We start from the raw sequence: 21,943 nt of genomic DNA, 5'->3' as shown, positions 1-21,943 counted from the left end.
AATCATTTTAAATGTTTTTCCCAAGTGGATGGGCCTTTCACTGATTTGTCTGCAGAATCCAAATAACACAAGGAATATGAAGGACTAAGTCCAGGCCAATTTAATTTTGAATTATTTTTTTTCCCCATCTTTGGCTCAGTGAGAAGTACTGACCTTTACCAAGACTAAAAGCTAAAATTACTAGATAAAGCTGTTTCCTCCACTGAAAAGCCATAACTAAGAATGAAATGTTGGGATATCCTGATATATCCTAGTATGTTGGGATATCCTAATACTCCTTAGGTGTATTAGGAGAATTAGTTACTATGTTCCAGTTAATAATGCTGTGTTTTCCCAGTTTTACGAGTGGGTTTGCTTAATTTGTCTCTCAAAGGATGGTTTGGCTAGCAGTAACTCTTAGACTGATAGTGAGATCTGAGAGGCAAAAAAAAGTCTTTGATAACAGAATATCAGATATTAGTTTGTGATGGATTTTAGAAACAATATTAAGATTATTGTCACAGGTCTTAAAATAATAAGGACTGCTATCTGTGGAATACAAAGAAAATATGTTTTTGTAATTCACACTATCTGAAAAGAAGTAAGCATATATTTTCTTGGTGCTCCCATGTTAGAGAAAAATTTAAGAGTTGGAGAGATACTTCTGATGGAAATGAAGAAAAAAATTATGTTTTTATTGGAAGGCATTGTTTTTCCTTTTTCTCTTTTTAGATTAATGAAAACAAATTGCAGCAGCATTTGCAGTTTGAAAGAAACACTTGAAGAGAGTTTTATTAATTGCATCTAATCAATATTTCCTTACAGGGGACGGTATTTAATGGATTTGAAGAAATATGAGCTGGCAAGTTTGTGTATTCACCAACTTGCAGAAATAGATGAAGGTAAATGTCAATTTGCCTACATGGTTGTGAATCATGGCAAGGGTCTGTAAGCAAGAAATTGTTTTTTCTTCTTTTTAAATTCAGGCACACAATTACACAAATAGGTTAATTACCATAGATCAGCTAAAATACAGGGTATTTAAATATGGTACAAATAATGGTGTACATTATTGCCTATGACCTGTGTTTTTTGAATTTTCTATATCTTTTGAGTTCTTTTTTATGTTTTATTTTTATTTATATTTCTTCCTTTCAATATTGGTAACTTCTGCTTTAAAGGAAAAATGAATAGGGATTCTCTTTTGTGCTTATATAGTCCCTAACAAAATATCAGATATCTCTAGGACTGAACCTTCCCAACACATTTGAGCAGTAAAAATGTTGCAGTATAGTAGTTCCTTGTTATGTGCTCGGCATAAAACAGCAGTGTTCAGTGCATTGTGAAGCTCTTTGTGAGTCCATATGGATAGTTATACTGCATGAGATGAATTTCCTGTCACTGGAGTGACCAAGAGTGGGTACACGGAGTATAACCATATAAAAACAAAGCAAACATATGGTGATAATCCCACATAGCATATCCTTCTTAGATGTGGGGCGAGGAAGGTAAATGCTATTGGTATTTAGCCGTTGAACTACACTCACGGATAATTAAGTGTTCATATTCAGACTTTTATGTGGAATTTAGTTTGTTTCTATTTTTATGGCTGATAAAACAAGCTTTGAAACGTAAAATATTTTAATAGCATTTTGAAGTTTACATATCGTTTAAAGGTATCTTATACTGTAGAAATATATGTTGAAGTAGAAGAGATGATCACTTTTTATGGTTGTTTTCTTCCAGAATCCTTTAAGTCTCAGCCTGTTCAGCAAGCACTCATTCAGTCATTTTGTCAAAATCACAATAAAGCCATAGAGAGCTTACGCAAAGCTATAGCAACTCAGCCTGAGCCTTCAATGTTTGTTCTTCTAGGAAAAATACAAATGAAAGCTGAGAAAACAAAGGTTAGAAATGTTTACATTATATATATATATTTATATACATATGCCAAACAAGACAATTTTTTTCTTAATTCTTTTAATATTTTATAAAATCTCCTAGTATAATAATAAATCTTCGTAGTACTTCACTGCTTAAATTATAAGATCTGGGTAAAATTTTTGAACAACAGCAGCACTATTAATTCAGCATAAATTAGGCAATTTTAATTTTAACACATTTTAATTAAAAAATTTATAGATTCAGTTGTATAGGTTAAGGTTGACTGTATGTCATAATTTTGTTTCTTGTGAAATAAAACAGAATTATGCCTGGCATTTTGTGTCTAATAAAATGTTGTACAAAATTGAATGTATGTGAACTAATATATAATATATAGTTGCAGGTGTATTCTCAACTTTGTGAATATTCACATCTCAGAATTTAACAAATGCTGTCACTCCTCTGCCTCCTGCAGTTAGCCAGCGCTTGATGCCTGCAGAGTTGTTGAAATTGGCAGTATGGATAGGCTATTTCTTCTTGTAGAGTCCTATTTATTTTTACAAAATGTACAGAGTCCTTTTTCCCTAAACACAACAGCTGGAAGCAACAGGTAGATCAAGAAAACATTGGATCTACCTTATCCATTGAGTTCTGTATTTGACATGAATGATCCTTCTATTTCCTTATAGCTTCATTTTTGCAGCATCTTTTTAAATGAACATCAGGTGTACACTGTGCAGAAATTATACTCCTGCTCCCTGGGATTGTACCAGATAAATCCTCTTGGCTCACTCAACTTTTTTTTTTTTTTTTTGTTAGGCTTGTGTGTTTTGTTCATTTCAAGCCATAGCACAACATTAATATTTCTGCTGTCTATAAAAGAATGCTAAGTCAAAGATGGCAATCACTAGAAGCATCCTACCCAAACATTTTCAGTTGTCATGGTTAAGAGGATGTTTATTACAGTCCTTCCCTGATTTCTCAGAGTCCTTCCCTGCTCTCAGAGGTGAGGACTGCCACCTCTTTTGGAAAGCTATTACATAAATCTCATGATATGGGAAAGTGATCAGCCTTCAGGTTATACTGCTCTGAGAATCAGCTGTGCCTTTAGAATCATATGTGAGTTCTGATATGTACTGTTTTTTTTTCTTGAAATAAGAGTATTTTTTTTAACTGTAGGAATAGAATAAAAGGATTTTAAAATAGCAGTAAATGCAGATCTGTTTTGTCTAAAACATCCACTACATTGATGACAATTTAGGTAAGCAGCCACAGTATTTGCAGACACCCCTATAGCTACTGGTATTTCAGGCTGATTTTTCTGAACACTTTTTTTTTTTTTTTTTCATTTTTCAAGAAAAATGTTATAATTCTTTTACTATTCTTAATATTTAAACTTTCAGATATTTTCCTTTCATAATCCTTAAAGGCAAAGGAATAGTTTATCTTGAACTGATCTTAATTTCCTGGTTGTCTTCCTTATTCTCTCCTTTAAGACAAAGAATTATTAAAAAAAGCATAAATTCTTACCACGTCTCATAGATCTCAAGTATTCTGAGAGGTTGTTCACGTTCACCTAAATTTCTTCAATTCAGGATTTTGGTATATTTCTTTATCAGTAATAAGTTTATGCAAGTTGTTTATGGAATAAAGATGTATTTTACATAACTGTTTGTTCTTCTTCTTATTATTATTTACATAAAGATACCTGCAGCAAGTACTTCATTATCATCATACTCCATCAAAAGATATGTTTTCTTCCTGAGAAGAGAGAGAAAAAAAATTGACATTTCAAGGAAAATCAATAAATAGTTATAATTATGCTCCTAAATAGCATACATTTCATTTCTACTGTTATCTCTAGATCATGTACAATAGCTACTTTGTTATATAAAAATCACACAAAAATGTCCATTTTTCTAGTCAGTCTATATGAACAGTTCAGAGATCAAGAGAATGTCTAAATGCAGCAGCATCAAGTAACACTCTAGTAGTCATTTTTACCTTAATGTTTCAGACTAAGAAAACCTTTTAAAAATAATTGAAAATGACTAACAAGTCTTGCAGATTTCAGTTAAGTGCTTTGTAACTAGTAGTATTATCTGTGTTGCAGGATGCTGTGGAAAGTTTTAAACAAGCTATAGAGCTTCAGATGACCTCAGCAAAAATCCTACATAATGCATTTGAGGCTGCTGAAATGTATTATCTTATGGGCCTGTGTTATATGGAGCAAACAAATTTATTACAGGTTGGTATTAATTATATACAATGTGTTAGCCTTTGACTCCACTGCCTGTAAAAAATGATAACCAAATGAATGATTTCAATATTTTCAACAGCCTCCATTGTTTTTAGCATTTTTCTTTTTAACTCACAATGTACATTAGACTGTCCTGCAAGTTTGTGAATATATTTTTTTCAGTGCTAATGTTACGACTTTTTTTTTTTTTTTTTTTTTTTTTTTGCTGTATGACATTAGTTTGCATTCTAATGTTATAAAAACTACATGAATTTCTTATTCTTTATGCTTATTTTCAAAGACCTTATAGACAGGTACTTGGTAGCATATCAGTGGCTAAGTCAATTAGTACTAAACTTGGACAAGGGAATTCCTAGATTATTGTATTAATTATGGATTTGGCTATATTTTGTTAACCTTCTTCTATATTACTGTAGCTCAAAACATCCCTCTAGATGGTTCTATTTGGCACCTATCTTATCTATGACACTGCCTTACTTAAGGAAATTATATTTGCATTATTTCAATGAAATCAATACTTCTGATTAGAGATTTCTTTGTTAAAAACATATTAAATTTTGGATGCCCCATCCCTGGTGGCATTCAAAGCCAGGCTGGATGTGGCTCTGGGAATCCTGCTCTAGTGGTTGGCAACCCTGCCCAGAGCAGGGGATTGAAACAAGATGATCTTTAAAGTCCTTTTCAACCCATGCCGTTGATTCTATAAAGTCAGTGAGCTTTGTGGCTGGCCTAGTTTGTGTTCATGCAAATGTTTTCAATGTTGATTTTTAGTAAACGTGCCAGTTGCTGATTTGCTAAAAGGCTCAAGACTGAAACTAGAAATATTTGAAAGCAGATTTTCACAGGGTAGGGTAATAATTCCTTGCACTGTCTGCCTCCAACCCCAATTGTCATGAGTGATATTCTTTTGGAAGAAGGCTGTCAAAGTTGTCTGAACTATCTAATGCAATAATACATGACAATTGCAAAAGGTGACTTTCTATATCAGTGCACATCTGATATTATAGCTGCAGATCTAGGAAAAGCTCATGATTTTGTAAGTTCATGTGAATTGTGTGGGGAAAAAATATCTGGATGGATTTTAAAGGAGTTGCATGCTAACCATGTTAGTCTGTTGTAAGAAATAACTTCACTGTTTCAGCTCTGACATACCATGTGCTTGGATAAACCACTGAAGAAATGAGATTATTAAGCGAGTTAGATTGTACCTCCTTGTGGTTATGATTGCATTACTGGGGTACTTTAAGTAGCTGCAGATAGATGAAAGCAATCAAAACCAATGCAGATACTTGTTGGATTTCAACTGCATAAATAGATTATACTTTGCTGTACAATGAATCAGTTGTTTAACAGCCTATGTTTACAGCTGTACAAACAGACCATATTTAATCTAGATGATATGTCATTCTTTTAGGCCCGTGATGCTTTTAATATGGCTATCAGACTACATTCAAGTTACCCTGATGCTTTTTATCAGCGAGGGCTGTGTAGAATGCAGCTCGGACAAGCTAAGTGCATCCGAGATTTCAATAGAACACTTGCCCTTTGTCCATCACACTTCCAGGTAATATATAAAGACTCCCCAGAATTTGTTTCTGTGGGGTGTTTTAGGATGGGTTCAAAGAATAACAGGTTCTGCATTTAGGGGTGTATTGCCTTGTAATCTGCCAGTAAGCACAATGCAAGGATTAAATAAAAGAAATGACATGCTTCAAAAGATGCATGTTTTTATAGAGCTTAGTTCTTATATTTTACCCTTGTCTTAAATAACCAGCTTATTTTTTTTAGCATTATGCCACATCATCATTCTGTGTTCATCTCTGCAGGCATACATGAGTCGTGCCGCTTACTATGGAAGTAAAGGCAGATACTCTAAGGCAATTATGAATTGTAATGAGGCAATCAAAATTCTTCCTAACAGTGCGAGAGCTTATTTTTACCGAGGCACTTTGAAATATCAGAATAAGGTGGGTATCTCTGTTATTGTTGTACTTCTGCGTTCTCCCCCAAAACAATGTATTTCACTTGCCACTTCATAATGGTAAAACAATGATAAAAACTTTGGAAACCAGTGTTGTTGATGGAAGCAAGGAATTTCAATTGACTATCATACTTTTCTCTTTTGAAGCCACTCTGATTGTTCTGTGTAACTTTCATGATGGATTGGACAAGCTACTGAGCATTAGATGATCTTTAAAGTCTGATCTTTAAAGTCCCTTCCAACTCCAAACATTGTATGCTTCTATGATCTCCTTTTCAGTTCTTCAGGATAGAACCTTACCTAATAAGTACCAAAACTCCATCAAAGATACTGTCTAGGTTAGGCTAAGAAACAGATCAGGCTAGTAAAATTAAATGTTGATTGCAGCACATGTATATCATCTAAACAAAAATTAAAAATGTTTGGTTGTCCAGTCATTGGCAAAATAGAACTTCTGAAGAATTGTTCCTTCTGCTGCAAGTACTGCAGTAACTAGTCCATAGAGAATTGATTAGATACCTTGAAGTACTAACAAAGAAACAATGTAAAAAAAAAAAAAAAAAAAAAAGTAAATGTAAAATCAAGTTTTCCAAAAGGCTGTTATTTGAGGAGGAATATATAGTGTTGTGAATTGTGAATTATAATTTATACATAGTGTTTTTTCATGTCCAGACATTTAAAGCTGCTATTGAAGATCTCTCAAAAACTATTGACCTCAACAAAACCTGCATTTTGGCATACTATAATCGAGCAATCTGTTATCATCAAATAAAGAACTTCAGAAAGGTATGATATATATTTTTGTAACATCACATGATCACTCAGTTGTTCATATTAGCTAGTAACCTGTCTTTGACAATTAGTCAAAATTTCTGATCTCTTGCAATGTCTGACAATGTATGACAAATGTATGACAATGCTCTTCAAGAAATTGTTTAAAAAATTAATTTTTGGTCCTCATCATGTTAATTTGATACACCTTTGAAAATATAATGGCTATATCCGGAAAAGGACCACAAAATTTGGATGACATCCTACTCTCATCACAACCTTGTTTTACCGGGTGTGTTTATAACTCAGATGACTAACCTGTGAGCTGCCACTACCTCTGTTTCTGCTGTCTATTTTTTGTTGTAAAGAAAAAGCACAACAGGACACAAAAAGGCACAATGCAACTTGAGACTGGAAATATGATCATGCTGAACTATCATTTTGATGTCTCAAGTTAAATTGACCTTGGGCAAAGGCCGTTTGTTCATAAAGGTTAAATGGCCAAGAATGATGCAGGGGGTAAAGAAAAAAACAAACAGGGGCGTTGTAGGTAAAAATTTAAGATGTGAAAATGCTAGTTCCTTCATAATACGTTAGTATAAAATTCATTCTTTGCTATCACTTTTTAGAAAAGCTAATTAAAGTACGAGGGAAGTTGCAGAAAAATGTAATAGCCTATTGACAGAAGAAATTTACTGGGTCTGACAAGAACTGTGTTGTTTTCTGTAAAACACTTTCAAATGCCTTCCCCAATTTAGAAGAGGCAAGGAATAGAACTTCCCTTAAGAAGCTAGTATATGGAATACTGCTGTCAAGAACAGTTTTTTTTTTTTTTTTGTAAAATATCTAAATATCTAGATGTAAAATATCCATTTATTCTTAAGTAAACTATATGAGTTAATTCTTCATGTGAAAAAAAAAAAAAAAAAGATGAAGCATTGTTGCTGAAATATTGTTCAGTTTTGATAAATTTGGGAATCAAGGCTTCCTCAATCTATGCAGTCATATCACTATTTACCTTTTTACAGAATTTACACAAAAAATTACTTAATAAAACTAGTGCTTAGACTTTTCAATAAAAATAAATTGTATTTGAAAATACTTAATTTTAAAAGTATCTTACCTTGGTATTAAACCATGAAAAATGCATTCAGAACTGCTTAAAAAAAAAAAGAAAAAAAAAAGAAAGAAAAGAAAGAATACGGACAAATTTTATCAGCAGAAAAAATAAAGACTTATTTCCAACTGTAATTTATGTAATACCAAAATAACTTTTAATTTTGCCTGTTAAACGCGTCTGTATAATTTGTATTATCTTTGCTTTTGTACTCTGAGATCAGGTATCTATGTAAGTATAGAAGTCTCCAAATACAGTTAAGTTCAATCTGCAAACAGTGAAACATTGAACTAGCGAGACTGAAGTCAGTGCTTGTGTCTGTCTCTGTATGAATTATTTTCTAAAATGCCTTCTATGTTTTTGTAGGCTTTGAAAGACTATGGAATTCTTATTCTGCATGAATTGAGTAAGGAAATAATTTTTAAAGTGTTAATTAATCGTGGGCTACTCTACATGGAAGTTAGTGATTATGCTAATGCATGTGAGGTACAAAATCTTTTTTTGTTTAAGGCAAATTTTGAGTTTTTTCTTATTTGTAAGCCACTGATGATATAGAGACCAATTTGCAGGCTTTTATATTTCCCTGAAATAGTTGGTATCCTCTTCTCATTTGCTCAACAACTCATACCAGTCTGAAAGCAAATACATGTAAAATGATAGAAATGACTTTTAAAATTTTATGCTGCAAGGGGTAAGCATGGGAATTTTACAAAATTTAATAAGCAAGAATCTGACTTTTCCTCCTTTTCTTTTTTAATCCTTTAAGTCGTTTATGCTGGGTCCAAGTGAGTACTAATTCATTGCAGAATCCAAAATAAATGGAGGGTTCTGATTAATTGAGTGAGCTTGTCCTCTTCCTGTGTGTGTGTAAATGACCATTTTTGTCGAAAGGGCAGGCAGAGTCAGATCTTAAGTTCATTTTCTTAAATGTAGAGGAAAAAAATGTGTTTCTGACACCTGCATTGCAGAGGACTCCTGTTCATTGGGACTCCATCTGGTATAGCAGAAATCTAAGCATTAAACCACTCTTTCAAACATATGGGCTTTTAATTTAATATGGGCTGTGGATACTTTTCAAGTTTTCTAAAAGTTTTTTTTTTTTTTCTCTTGTCTTTAAAGAGTGTATTTTTTTTTTGTATTTTTTTCCAAGAATAGTTGCTGCTGCATTCATCGCCTCCATTGTGGACTATAAACATTGGTATTTTCATTACGTGATAGCAACGATGTGAACATAGAAATTCTAAAAAAATATATATTTGAGTAAAAAAAAGTAAAGTAAAAAAATATATTTGTAAAAAAAAAAAAAGTAAAAAAATATATTTGAGTAAATATAAATTGAAGAATGATTATGAATCCCATTGTCCTACTGGAAGTGCATGCCAAAAGCTCTTTACAGTTTGTAGAGCTTGTGTAGAAGTTAAATAGGAAGATTGCATTATTGGTCTTTAAGATGCAATTGATCAGAATAGTTCAGAAAAGATACTGAGATGGTACAAACTAGTATGTAAGGCCAGTGAAAGGAGACTGAAATGGGACAGAACCAGCAGGCTGAGCAAACAAGTAATTTGAATGGTTTATAGATATGGTTTAGCCTAGCAGACAGCTAAGCACCACACAGCCATTTGCTCACTGCCTCAGAGTGGGATGGGGTAGAAAAACAACAAAAAAGGTAAAGCTTATGGGTTGAGATAAAGACAACAGGATAAAAAAGGAAAGGGGGGAAAAAAGATAATGATAAAAGAAGGTACAAAAGAAGCAATGGACAATGCAATTGCCCATTGATGCCTGCCAACCGATGCCCAGACACTCCCCTAACAGCAGCAGTCCCCCCTTTTTTTGAGTTTTATTGCTCATCACTGTGGCCAGTCTGGGTCAGCTGTCCTGGCTGTGTCCCCTCTCAGCTCCTGGTGCACCCCTGGCCTGCCTGCTGGCAGGGTGCTACCAGTGAGAGGCTGGAAAGTCCTTGGCTCTGAGTGAGCACTGCTCTGCAACAACTAAACCATCCTGTGTTATCAGCATTCTCATCCTAAATCCAAAATACTGCACCATACCAGCTACTAGGAAGAAAATTAACTATCCCAGCCAAAACCAGGACAATAGTTAAGACAGATTCACAAAATAGTAATTCGACAGACACAAAATTATGTAACAGCTAACTTAAGGGAAAAAAAAAAAAAAAAAGATCATAAATGTGCTAGAGACCTCCTTGTGTATTTATTCTGTTATTTTATTGCAAGTATGTGTAATACATGTATACTGCTTGCTGAAATAACATGTACTCATTAAACTCTACTCAAAATTCCCAAATTGGGTACACTGGGAGGAAGAGGAAAAGTTACAGCTCAGTCTGTATAAGATCTGAATTGCTGTATAGATGTGTCTTTTTTTTTTCCAGTTGATTCTGTGAAGTGTGAGGTGACCTGTGAGGGTTTATATTTGGTTTAAGTAAACTTAACCTGGTCCTTGGAAATTTAATCCTGCATTTGCTGTACTTCATGCATAGAGCAAGGCATATACTTCAAACTGCGCATATGAAGACTCACATTAGCTTCCCTGGAAATTCATTGAAAGGCTTTAGTGGATTGGAACAGTGCCTCTCAGTGTTTTTTTAGAAGCAGATCTATAATTTTATGTTGTGTTTACAAAAGGAGAGGATTTATTTTAATAAAATACTGATATATATACATGTCTGCACATCATGAAAGTATTGTGAAAGTATTTTGCCACTTCTGTACCTCCAGCAGGATTAAAATCTTCCATGTTGTTTTATTTTTAAAATCTGAACATACAGAAAATGCTTTCTGAGTTGTGATTCAGTAGAGGTACCAGCTAAACCACTCCTACTGTGTACTGATTGCTTTCCTATGAAGAAGGCCTAAACCACTTCCTTACGTGAAGAGTTATCTCCCCTTTCCTATAGAAGCATAAAGTTGTATAGCTAAAATCACAGTTTTAGGTAAAGTGAAACAATGCAAATTTTGCATTGTTTAATGTCTGTTCATTTCAGGACTTTAAAGAAGCAGCACTGCTTAGTCCAGGTGATCTTTCAAGCAAGATCTTTCAAGCTATTGGAATCTGTTATCATAGGTAAGAGGTAGTTTTGTTTGATGCAGAGTAGAAAAATTAATAATTCCTGAGCTTTATATGCCTATACCCCCTTTCATTTTGAGCATACTGAGAACTGGGGGAGGAGAAAGTGGTAAAGAGGAATTGGGGGGTGGGGAGGGAAGAAATAACTAATATTATAATCTTCTGGTATGAAGCAACCATGTGTTCATGGCAGCATCAGAAGGAAATACTAGGATGATAAAAACTGAATCAAGAGAAGGACTGAAGAAGAAAGAATTGTCAGTCTTGACAGAATTTTTTATTTTGAAGTTTTAAAGTGTTGTTTTATCAAGATGAGATTTATTTTGAAAGGTTAAACTATATCTGTTAAAACAGATACAAGTTGGAAGAAATAAGATGTGCGTTAGTATTTTTAGTTGTACTCATCATACTGACACTTAGAGTCATTAGCTCCCATTTCACACAAACATAACCTGTGATAAAAAGGGAATTTTAATAGCTCTCTCTACCTATTAGTCTAGTGTAATCTATTTTATTCTAAAGTTACGCTGTTATGTATCACTCCATAAGATTATTTCTGATGAGGCAGCTTGGAAGTAGACATATTCAGGATTGTAGCATCACAACTTCTTGTGTTACCATGCTTATAATTAAAGCACAGCTGGCTCCAACTTTCACAGTGTCTGAATGATGTAGAACTAGCATGGTAATGCCGAGTCCTGCTTCTAAGAACTCAGTATAAGATTTTGGTGTTCACGTCTATATTTACCTGTCAAAAGAAGTTACTGTTAAATGTAAAACTGAGCTAGTACAACCTGTTTTAAATGCATTTGGGATACTATTAACAGGATTGGGATGAAGCCCTAATTTGTTTTGCAACATGTGTTTTTCTTGAAAAAAAGCATTTGATTTACAACCCTTAAAATTATTTGTTAGATTAATCTATAATCTGCCCTCCTTTGGTAAAGAAATCAGGCTGTATTCAGGTGGATTCAAAACAGGTAACTTACAGTCAAAAAATCTCTTACCTTTCAGTATTGAGTTGGTAAAATGAGTTTGTATTTTGACATGCTGAAATTTTTGCTTTTTATGTAAAAGCATCTATTAGTAATCATTTATGTATTTCAGGTATTCTGTTTACACTCACTATACTCCACATGCATCAAATTTTATTTAAGGATGGAATTCCACATTTGGCCTACTCTTTGACCAGAATGGTCTGTCCTTAGTAGCCAGAATATTAGCTCTTTTTACCCTACAAGTGTAACATAGCTTGGATAAGTTCAAGAACTGGTAGGAGTAGAAACAGAGAGAAGGCTTATAATAGAGGATTTATGGCTGAAATAAATGTGCCTGAGGAGTTTGCCAAAAAAACATGTTTGGTCATGACGTTTGGACAGCATGAATGACTCAGATAAAGTCTATATTAGAATCTGCTGAGTACAAACAGTGAAAAGGTGAAATCTTTCGCCAGCAGAAGTTAAATGAGAATTTTGCTGCTTTCTTCCTCAGGCCAAGGAATTTAAACTGAAGTTTGACTATCTTCTTTCACTGTTACAATAACCATCAGGGAGCACATATATAAACCAAACTTAAGAAAAAACAGTGTCCTTTTAGTCAGAATCGAACTATGTTCTGAAGGCATTATGGGATAGAGGATCTTGTTTATATTTTTTTAAACAATAAACAGAGCAAATATTCACTCGTAGCTCTATTTTTAGACTTAATGAATTTGAAGAAGCTGTGAGATCATTTAACCAGGTTATCAAACTAGAACCCATTTCTGTGGATGCCTATATTGGACGAGGAAATTCTTACATGGAAAGCAGACATGAGGCTGGTCTTAAACTAGCACAGAAAGATTTCCTGAAAGCAATTCACCTGAATCCAATGTGTACTAAAGCCAGAATTTGCTTAGGATACAACTTGCAGGTAACACACCAAATTTCATTGTCAATACTATGATTAATCAAACAAAATAAAGTTAATATTGTATGCATATATTTTTACAATGCAAAATGTAAAACAATCCATATGTTAAGACATGTCTTAGTGTGCTTTTTGTTTTTAGATAAATGGATAGACAGTTATTTTCTTTTCACATTTGTACAGAAACTTGTAGATCTACTCTCAATTACTGACATAACAAGTAACCTTGCCATCTGTTTGCACCTGATAAATGAACATTATGAACCACAGAATCACAGAATTGAAGGGGTTGGAAAGGACCTCAAAAGATGATCAGGTCAAACCCCCCAGCCAAAGCAGGTTCCTCAATGGGCATGTTCTGTGTGTATAAGCTGTTTACAGATGTAAAAGTGGCCAAAATGTTAAATACATGTAAATATATATTTAAAAAATCAATTTAAAACAATCTTATGTGTTCCAGTTATCCAAAATAGTGTTAGAAAGTCTACTAAAATCCTTTGGAAAATTACATATATAATGATCACAGGAGGCACTAATTGAAGGAGAATCCACTTAAAATTAGAAAAGTTTTTAGTTTTTATTTTATTTTATTTTTTATTGTGAGGATGATCTAACATTGGAACTGATTACACATAGAAGTTGTTCAGTCTTCATCTTTGGAGAAGTTCAAAATCCAACTGGATGTGGTCATGGGTGACCCTGCTTTTCAAAAGTGGTGAAAAGAACCTTTTCACCAAAGGTTCTAGGTGATTTTCAGAGATCCCTTCCACCTTCAAACATTCCGTGAATCTATGATATAGAAAAGGTAATACTTGCAATTAAAACAGTTGTAGCAGATAGATTGAATTGCTGTAAAAACAATGAGTGTTGCCTACAAGTTATTTGAAGTCTTTTTTCTTATTTCTTCTGTAATTTAGTTAACTGCATTTGTAAGTAAAAGCATTCTTCCATTTTCTGCTGTAATCGGGTCATTAGTAGGTTGGTTTTTTTCTGACATTTCCTCAGTTTCTTATTGTGCACATACTGCAATTCATTTTAGGTCCATGGAAAGCTTCAGAGAGCTTGGAACCAGTTTACAGTTGCCATTGTTATTGATCCAAAGTGCTATGCTGCATATGATGGACGAGCTTCGGTCTGTCTTCAGATGGGTGAAAATTTTGCTGCATTTCAGGATATAAATGCTGCATTAAAGGTAGATCTTAGATTAAAGTGATTTTACTAAAATTAAACTGGTTTTATGAAGCCAGTTACTACTGTACAAGAACAATTGCCAGAAGGTGCATTTTTAAATTTTATTTTAAAAAGAAATGTATAATTTAAAAGCAGAATAAATTGCTGTATAAATGTGGATTTTCCCTGGATAAGAATGAATTTGGTATTTCCTTTCAGCTCACTACTACTGCTCCACTGCTAACAAATCGGGGTGCCATCAATCAGTTAATGGGGTATCTATCCTGTGCCATGAAGGACTATCAACAAGCAATTTCTGTTGACCCCAATTACGCATTAGCTTACTTCAGTGCAGCAAATATTTACTTCCATAATCATCAATTTTCACAGGTAAGTCTTTAGTCTGTCTTTATACTGTCTTCAGAACATTTTTTTTTCCCTTAACTCAAATAAATACTGTTGGTACAAATCTGTCTTTGAATGCACTTAAACCTTCTTACACTGAATTTCCTGGTCTTTTAATGGGAGATTAATCTGTAGTAATCAATAATAAGTAATTGCCATACTATATTTTAGCATTGATATGAATGAACTAACATTTATGGCAGCTAGGATACACATCACAAAAGTTTGTAAAGAGTTGTAGTACTAAAATTTCACTGACATCAATTAAGCTTTATCAAGCCTAATTCCCATATGTTAAATAAGTTGCCTGGATTCACTATAGCACTATTAGAAGGAAAATGAAAAGAATCTCATACTGATGGGCTTTAATCAAGAAGCCAGATCTTCTACCTTTTACCACAGTAACTTCAGATTTTTAGATCACCTACTTCTGCTTAAATACAATATGCATCTTCAAATATAGAAGAGTTGGATTCTGAAACTCCTCTTGTGAGAGAATTTGAAATATGCTTGAAGGCAAGGACCATTTATTTTTCTCTCAGTTAGAAGGCCCCCCCCCCCACTGATTTTTCCTTTGGCTTCCTGTCACACTTCATGGACACAGGCTCAACCTTTTATTTGGTTGGAACTTTGTGGTCCGGCAGTTGTGGAAACCCAAAACCAGTATGGATACTTCAGCAGGTTTTGTCTACTTTAATTAATCCTCTCCTAGAATTGCATCTGTAAACACTTTAGCTTGCAGTTCACATAATGAGGAATTCATCATGTACAGTACAGGCTTGGCATATATTTTTAAACTGAGATTGTACTTCATACAGCACAAGAACTAGATGATGTAAAAAAACAATTTAATGTTCTTGTTTGTTTCTTTGAGTTAAATTCCTTGTTGATTTTGAGCATAAGTTAGACTTGGGTCATAAATTCCTTAAGACTCCAAGGTCAGTGCTCTGCATGTAGATTCTGCTTTGATCATGTAATCTCTTTTTTTTTTTTTTTTTTTTTTTTTCTTTTTACTGCATCTGGTATCATTCATCTATGAGTGGTCTAGCACAATCTATTCTTCCTCTTTCCTATGAAAAAAAAATCTGTGATTCCTTACGCTATCTCCCAGAAGGTTTGGTTACGGACAAAGAAGTTCAAGAATGAATGTTGCATTATAAATCACTTTCTGTGTTAATTCAAATTGAACTCAATGCGTAGCTCATTTCTTCTGTGCTATAATTAAAATTCAGCATAAACAGGTATTCTTTTTTTCAAAATTCTGTCTGTGTGGTTACTAACCCATTTGTGGATGTTGTGGGTCAATCCTGTTAGGCAGCTAAATCCTATGTAGCCTCTCATCCCCCTCAAGTGGAATGGAGAAGAGAATTGAAAGGGTAAAAGTGAGAAAACTTGTGAATTGAGATAAAAATAGTTTAATAGGTAAAGCAAAGGCTGTGTACACATGCAATGCAAAATAAAGAATTCATTCAATACTTCCCATTGGCAGGCAGATGTTTAACCATTTTCAGGAAAGCATGCATAATGGTTACTTGGGAAGACAGACACAATAACTCCAAATGTTCTCATCCTTTTCTGTAGCTTTTTGTTGCTTGAGCTTGATGATGTAAGGTCTGGATCCCTTTGGTTAGCTGGGGTCAGTTGTTCTGGCAGGTCAGCATGAGAAACAGAAAAGGCCTTGATGCTGTGTACATACTGTTCAGCAATGTTGGTGTGTTGTTAACACTGTTTTGGTCACAAATCCAAAACATAGCACTGTACAGGCTACTATGAAGAAAAATTAACTCTATCCCAGCAAAAATGAATGCAGTGAATAAGCATAGGGGTGCTTTACTATGCACAAAGAATGTTAAACAGCACGAGCAAATATTCCTCAAGTTTTGACACTGTTTTTTATCTCCAATTCATGTCTTTTTTAGGCCTATTGCTATTATTCCAAGGTATTAAAGCTTGAGCCAAGAAATGAATCTGCTATTATGAATCGTGCTATTACAAATACAATATTAAAAAATTTCGAAGAAGCAAGAGAAGACTTTGAGAAGGCAGTTTGCCTCTGTCCATTCTCTGCAGCAGTGTATTTTAACAGGGCAAATTTCTATAATGGATTAAAGCAATATGAACAAGCTGAGAAAGACATTTCAACAGGTAATCTTAATTACCTGCTATGACTGCCATTTGGAACCATACTAACAATTGTGATGATAAATTACTTGGTTTTATTTCACAATTCAGCAAGTATGTGTGTATTTTTGCTAGCATATTTTCTAGCTAATTAGATAAGGTATTATGATATGATTAAAAAGAGCAAGTTAAAGTAAACATACATGTACTAATTAATTCCAGTCTTTTTTCACTCTTAGAACTAAAAATATATAGATTAGAAGGATAACTGTTTCATATAATGTGTCATATTAGCTGAACAGAACCCCATTTTAAATGAAATTGTGGCAAGAAGTTTTGAGAAAATACAATACTTACCAAGTCTTGAAAAATTTAATTTGTATATGTGTGTATTGAGAAGTCTAGGTGTTATGAAAATGCCAGTCATGTAGTTTATTTCATATATAAGCAAGAAATAAAATGTGTATGCTCATTGTAGAAGAAGTTTTAAAATGGTATTTGCTGGCATAAGCTTTTGTACATGGTTCATGGATAAGAGGAGCTGAATCAAATTCGTGTCTTGATCCTAGTAAAATACAAACTGTTTGTTTGGATTTAAAACAGCTGAACTATGTTTTTTGCTTCTGTTGTCCTTGCTGCTAACACAAGATACAGCAACTCTGGATACACAGGCAATTTTTTTCTCCCAGGAACTAATGCTATGTTTAGTTTGTATTAATTTTGTAGAACAAAACTTAGTACTATGCCTTTGATTTGACATTTGATTGTACAGGTAGTGATCTTTCCAGCAAAATTAACTCTTTAGATTTTTTTAAATTAGTTTACTTTTACTTTTTGAGATTTGTCAAAATAATCATTGTTTTTGTGGTTAATAAAATAATTGCATATTGGGTTTCATGAGTATTTTCATGCTATAAGATAATGAAAATTGACTGGACCAGTGAGATGATGCTTTTCAACTAACTTCCTCTCTAAAACAGAATTTTAAAACATCAGATTAAGATTTCCAACAATTTCATAAATCCTTTTTTACATAATAGAGGAACTGAGAAAGCTATTGTGTACCTTGCCATGTCTGCCGTGGATGGTGATACTTTTTTGTTTTTGTTTTTGTTTTTTTTTTCTGAGATTTTGCTCATATTATAGAGGAAAGCATAGTGCCTGCTGATGGGGCAGAATTGAAATTTGATGCATAAATGGCATCAAAAAGAAAAAAAAATCTGAAGAATGAGTAGCATAACAAAGTTATGCTATTACTTTTATTACTTTTAGGTAAATATGCTATTTACCTTTTCATGTAAAATTAGTATAGGTAATTAGTATATAGATAATGCTTTTCTCTTGTGAAAGCATGTTTTGAGAAAAATTAGAACACTGACAGCAACTTTGAGACCATGCTTCTCTTTATAATTATGTGACGATGTGTAAAAAAAAAGAAAAGAAAAAAAAAACACCCTAATATTGTACTTCTTGTTTTTACAGCATTGTCAATTCAGCCTAATGATGCCTTGATGTATAGACTTAGAGCTGATATTCGTGCTAAATTGGGTTTCAATAAAGAAGCTGTAGAAGACTACAAACAAGCAATCAGCATACAAGAACAGATTGATTGCGTATGAAAATACATCATTTCTATTTACAGATTTCTTAGACTTCTAATTAAAGTCCAACATGCAAAGAAATATATCTTTATTTTTTATATATTTTACACAGATTTTATTTTCCTAAATAATATAATTACCTTGATTCAATCCCAAACTAGCTGGACTTACGAGAATAGAATGCCACATTTTATTTTTATGAGTTACAGATTGTTCTTTATTTGTTAAAGAGAGAATTGATTGTGTTGTACAGTAAATGAAGAACAGAGAAGTAGTAGTTATAAGCAAGAGGCTTCAATCATATTGGTGACAGAATGAGAGGAGAGACAATTCCCTGGCCAGGTGACGTCTGAAGTGTTTGGATATCAAACCTTCTAAGAGGGCTGCCAAATGCCTGTGACTGCTCACTAGGCCTCACTTTCTACCTTATCTCTTTCCAGTTCCCTGTCACTCACACTAGACATTGTGCAAGGTACATGTTACAGAGCATGAGAACTACTCCAGAAACTGAAATTTGAGAAGGTGATTCATTCTGAGAGTAAAAAATTGAGGTCATTTGCTTCCACTTAAATATGTTACACTGTCAGCTTGAAGAGGCATGTAAAAATGCATAAGTAATAGATTGATTGATTGATTGATTGATTGATTTTGGTTCTAAATTGTGAGAGTGGGCTTAAGAATAGGCTTTTATCTAAACATGGAGATTGAAGTGTGAATCAGCATGAACAAAATTTAAAAACTGTCAGTCCCTACCCAGGTGCTAAATTAAACCCTCCAAATCTGGTACAACGCGGTGAAGACAGCAAAAGGATGAAGCAAAACAAATGTGTTTGTCTCAGAAAAGAGAAAAAGAAGGAATCTTAAGGTCTCATTCAGAATGCAAACAGTACTGTGGGTTCAGATGGTAAGAAGATTTTTAAAGGTACAAATGGTTCTTTAATGCCCAATCCCAGAGGTATGGAAATTATATGTGTATTTTTAGTTTAGATTTAGATATAAAATGCTGACAATTTACTTGGCAAAAAAGAGCAGAGGAAAAATGGAGGGGAAACTTCAACAAACAATAGACCTAACGCATACTGGTATATACCTGTAATTGCCTAATCCCCCATTTGTGCAATAATTTGTAGATAGAGAATAATCCAGAATAGATTCAAAGTAAATAATCTAATTCATATTAAAGGAACATTAAAGAATCATATTCGTTGGTTTAATTTTATAACTGATTTTTTTTTTCATTTATGTGTTGTTGAAATTAACGTGAAAATGTTGTCATTGCTTTTTCTCAAATTATTATGTTTTGTTTACTCTGAGTACTTAAAACAATGATATACTCTATTTCTGTATATTCCCTGTTCTTACAAACCTATATGGTGAATGTTTAGTCAATGTGATAGAGAGTGACTGGAAGTTTAGCTATGTTCTGCTGTCTAATTATTTTCATTTGTAATATCATATTACATTATAAAAAATCCTATGCTTGCCACACTTATGATATTTGGGCTGGAAAAAAATTACCACTGAAAGGAAATTCCGAATATCACAACTAAGATAAGTTGATGGAGAAAAGCATTTGACTATATCCCTACTCTCCTTGATTGTCCTCTTATCTAGCTGTTTAATATCTAGGATGATGATCTAGCAAATGCATTGGTTGTCTGGAATAGATGAATCATAGTCAAAATACACAAAGGGTAGAAAAAGTTTACAAAACATTGCTTTTAATTTCTTTATTCATGATTAGTATCTCTGATGTTTAAAAATGAGTTTATAGATATAAGCACTAAATTAAAATATCTCTAGGTAATGTAGGATGTTTTTGCCCAGTATTATCATAGAAGAAAACATAGAATATTATGTCATAGCATTCATTATATCGTATTATTATATACATTAGCATGTTACTGGAAATTTATTTGTAATAACAGTTTTTCTTGAAATTAAATTAAAATACATGACCATAGGATGATCAAAAATTAAATTATATAAGTATAAATTTAAAAGTGGCTATATTTTCATGCAGGACTATCATTGTTGTTGATGCAAATTGGGGAATTATTTACCTAATATACTGTATGTGCACAAATTCAAAGTTTGCTTGAATGATGGTTGTCAGTGTGAGGCAAAAACGTTTTTTTTCCCCTTTCTCTTTCTCCACATGGCTCTGTCGGTGCTTTTTATTATCTGAAGAATTGTTTATTGATGAAATTGTTAAATTATTCATGATTCTATGGCCTTTTCCTTTCTTTGACCTCCTTATGAATTACCTGCTGATAGGTTGTGAGATAGTGATACCCTCATCATGTATAGAGCATCATCAATGTTAAATCAGAATGAAAAGAAACCAAACCTTTCCCTTGGATCCTTTTCTTGCAGTAACCACTATAGTGTTTTTTTGTTGTTGTTGTTTTAGCTTAGCACATCTTGAATATCAAACAGAAATGAACATTTATAAGACTTTTATCTTCACGTTTAAAACCTGAAATGAAACACAGTCAGTTATGACTTGCTACGGCTAGAGTGACTTGACGTAAATGACATGGGCTATTGTCATTTACAAATGTTTCATCTGTTACACAATGCTAGGATGTGGGTGGTGGCCCACTGAATTTCCAATTTTATCATTTAGCACCACAATTTGCAATTCAGGGAGCATGTTAGATGTTTTTGAAAAAGTGAAATGGATGAAGAATTTACTTGCATAATATAACTTGTAAATTTCAAGTTGCATGATCAAAATTTACTGCTCTATTAGAAGAATAGATTACCAGTTCCTTTTTTTTTTTTTTCTTGAAATCTTTCTTTCAAATTTTCTTTCTCAAGAGAAATTTTATATTTTCTAAAGTATTTTAAAAGTCAATGGAAATATATTGTATAATAGCACTTCTTTCATGTATTTTTAGTAAAATAGATTGATAAGGTCATTAGTGGCTTTAAGAATCACTGTTCCACTACAATTGTATTTTACAGTCTGAACAGGATTATGATGGGTTTATTGCAGCCTGAACTTTGTTCAACCCAGTATGCTGTGGTTGTTAAATTCTGAGATTTCTTCCATTGCTAATTATAGATCCAGAAAATTTTCATAATTGGTATTATGAAAATTTTTGCTTCACAAAATTACTTTAAGAGAAGCTCTTGTCCCTTGCTATACAGTGGTATTAGTTCTTTCTGTATTTAAAATCTCTTTAGTGGAGATTAATTTTTCTATGTATTTTCTTTTATTCTTTTTCTAAAAAATCCATTTGATGGGCTGTAGTTTAATAAAGCAGACTTACTAAGAAACCTCGGCTGCATTTATGTTTGGAAACTGCTGCTGAGAAGACTTGTGTCTAGAATGGCAAAATACATCAGCAGTGGAACATCTCTGTTGTTATATCACATTTGTCACTGTTATACTTTATTGTTAAGACTTGCACTACTTGTAACCCCACTAAAATCTAGTTTACTAAACTAGTTTGTGTGACATCTGTGTTCCCATTTATGTCTTTCCATGGACAAAATGAAAAATCTATATACAAGTTTTATCTTTAGTTACTGGTAATTGTTCCAAATAAGAAATACAATTTCAAGAAATCTTGATATTGCTTTGATCATTATTTGTTCCTTATGTTGATAGAAACATAGCTCAGTTTATTGAAAAAGGAGGGCAGAAG

General features: G+C 33.2%; 1 protein-coding gene across 6 annotated transcripts in view; it reads left to right on the top strand.

Moving 5' to 3' along the window:
• The window catches only part of TTC6 (tetratricopeptide repeat domain 6), a gene marked incomplete at its 5' end in the record, with an annotated part of 76,094 nt that overhangs the window by 39,987 nt on the left and 14,164 nt on the right, over positions 1-21,943 (top strand). For 3 of the 6 annotated variants that reach the window (XM_084522405.1, XM_084522404.1, XM_084522407.1), the window contains 13 exons: positions 805-881; positions 1,726-1,886; positions 3,977-4,111; positions 5,538-5,687; positions 5,950-6,090; positions 6,777-6,890; positions 8,359-8,478; positions 11,000-11,079; positions 12,783-12,993; positions 14,030-14,182; positions 14,380-14,550; positions 16,485-16,710; positions 18,169-18,299. In XM_084522405.1, the coding sequence (XP_084378531.1) occupies positions 805-881; positions 1,726-1,886; positions 3,977-4,111; positions 5,538-5,687; positions 5,950-6,090; positions 6,777-6,890; positions 8,359-8,478; positions 11,000-11,079; positions 12,783-12,993; positions 14,030-14,182; positions 14,380-14,550; positions 16,485-16,710; positions 18,169-18,299 (1,870 nt within the window). Of the gene's footprint in view, positions 1-804; positions 882-1,725; positions 1,887-3,976; positions 4,112-5,537; positions 5,688-5,949; positions 6,091-6,776; positions 6,891-8,358; positions 8,479-10,999; positions 11,080-12,782; positions 12,994-14,029; positions 14,183-14,379; positions 14,551-16,484; positions 16,711-18,168; positions 18,332-21,943 lie in introns of those variants that run through there. The other 3 variants (XM_084522406.1, XR_014694020.1, XM_084522408.1) reach the window with 3 other exon arrangements.

The sequence above is a fragment of the Aythya ferina genome (genome assembly GCF_964211825.1).
Source record: "Aythya ferina genome assembly, chromosome: 5".
NCBI lineage: Eukaryota > Metazoa > Chordata > Aves > Anseriformes > Anatidae > Aythya > Aythya ferina.
This window is presented reverse-complemented; position numbering and strand designations above follow the sequence as displayed.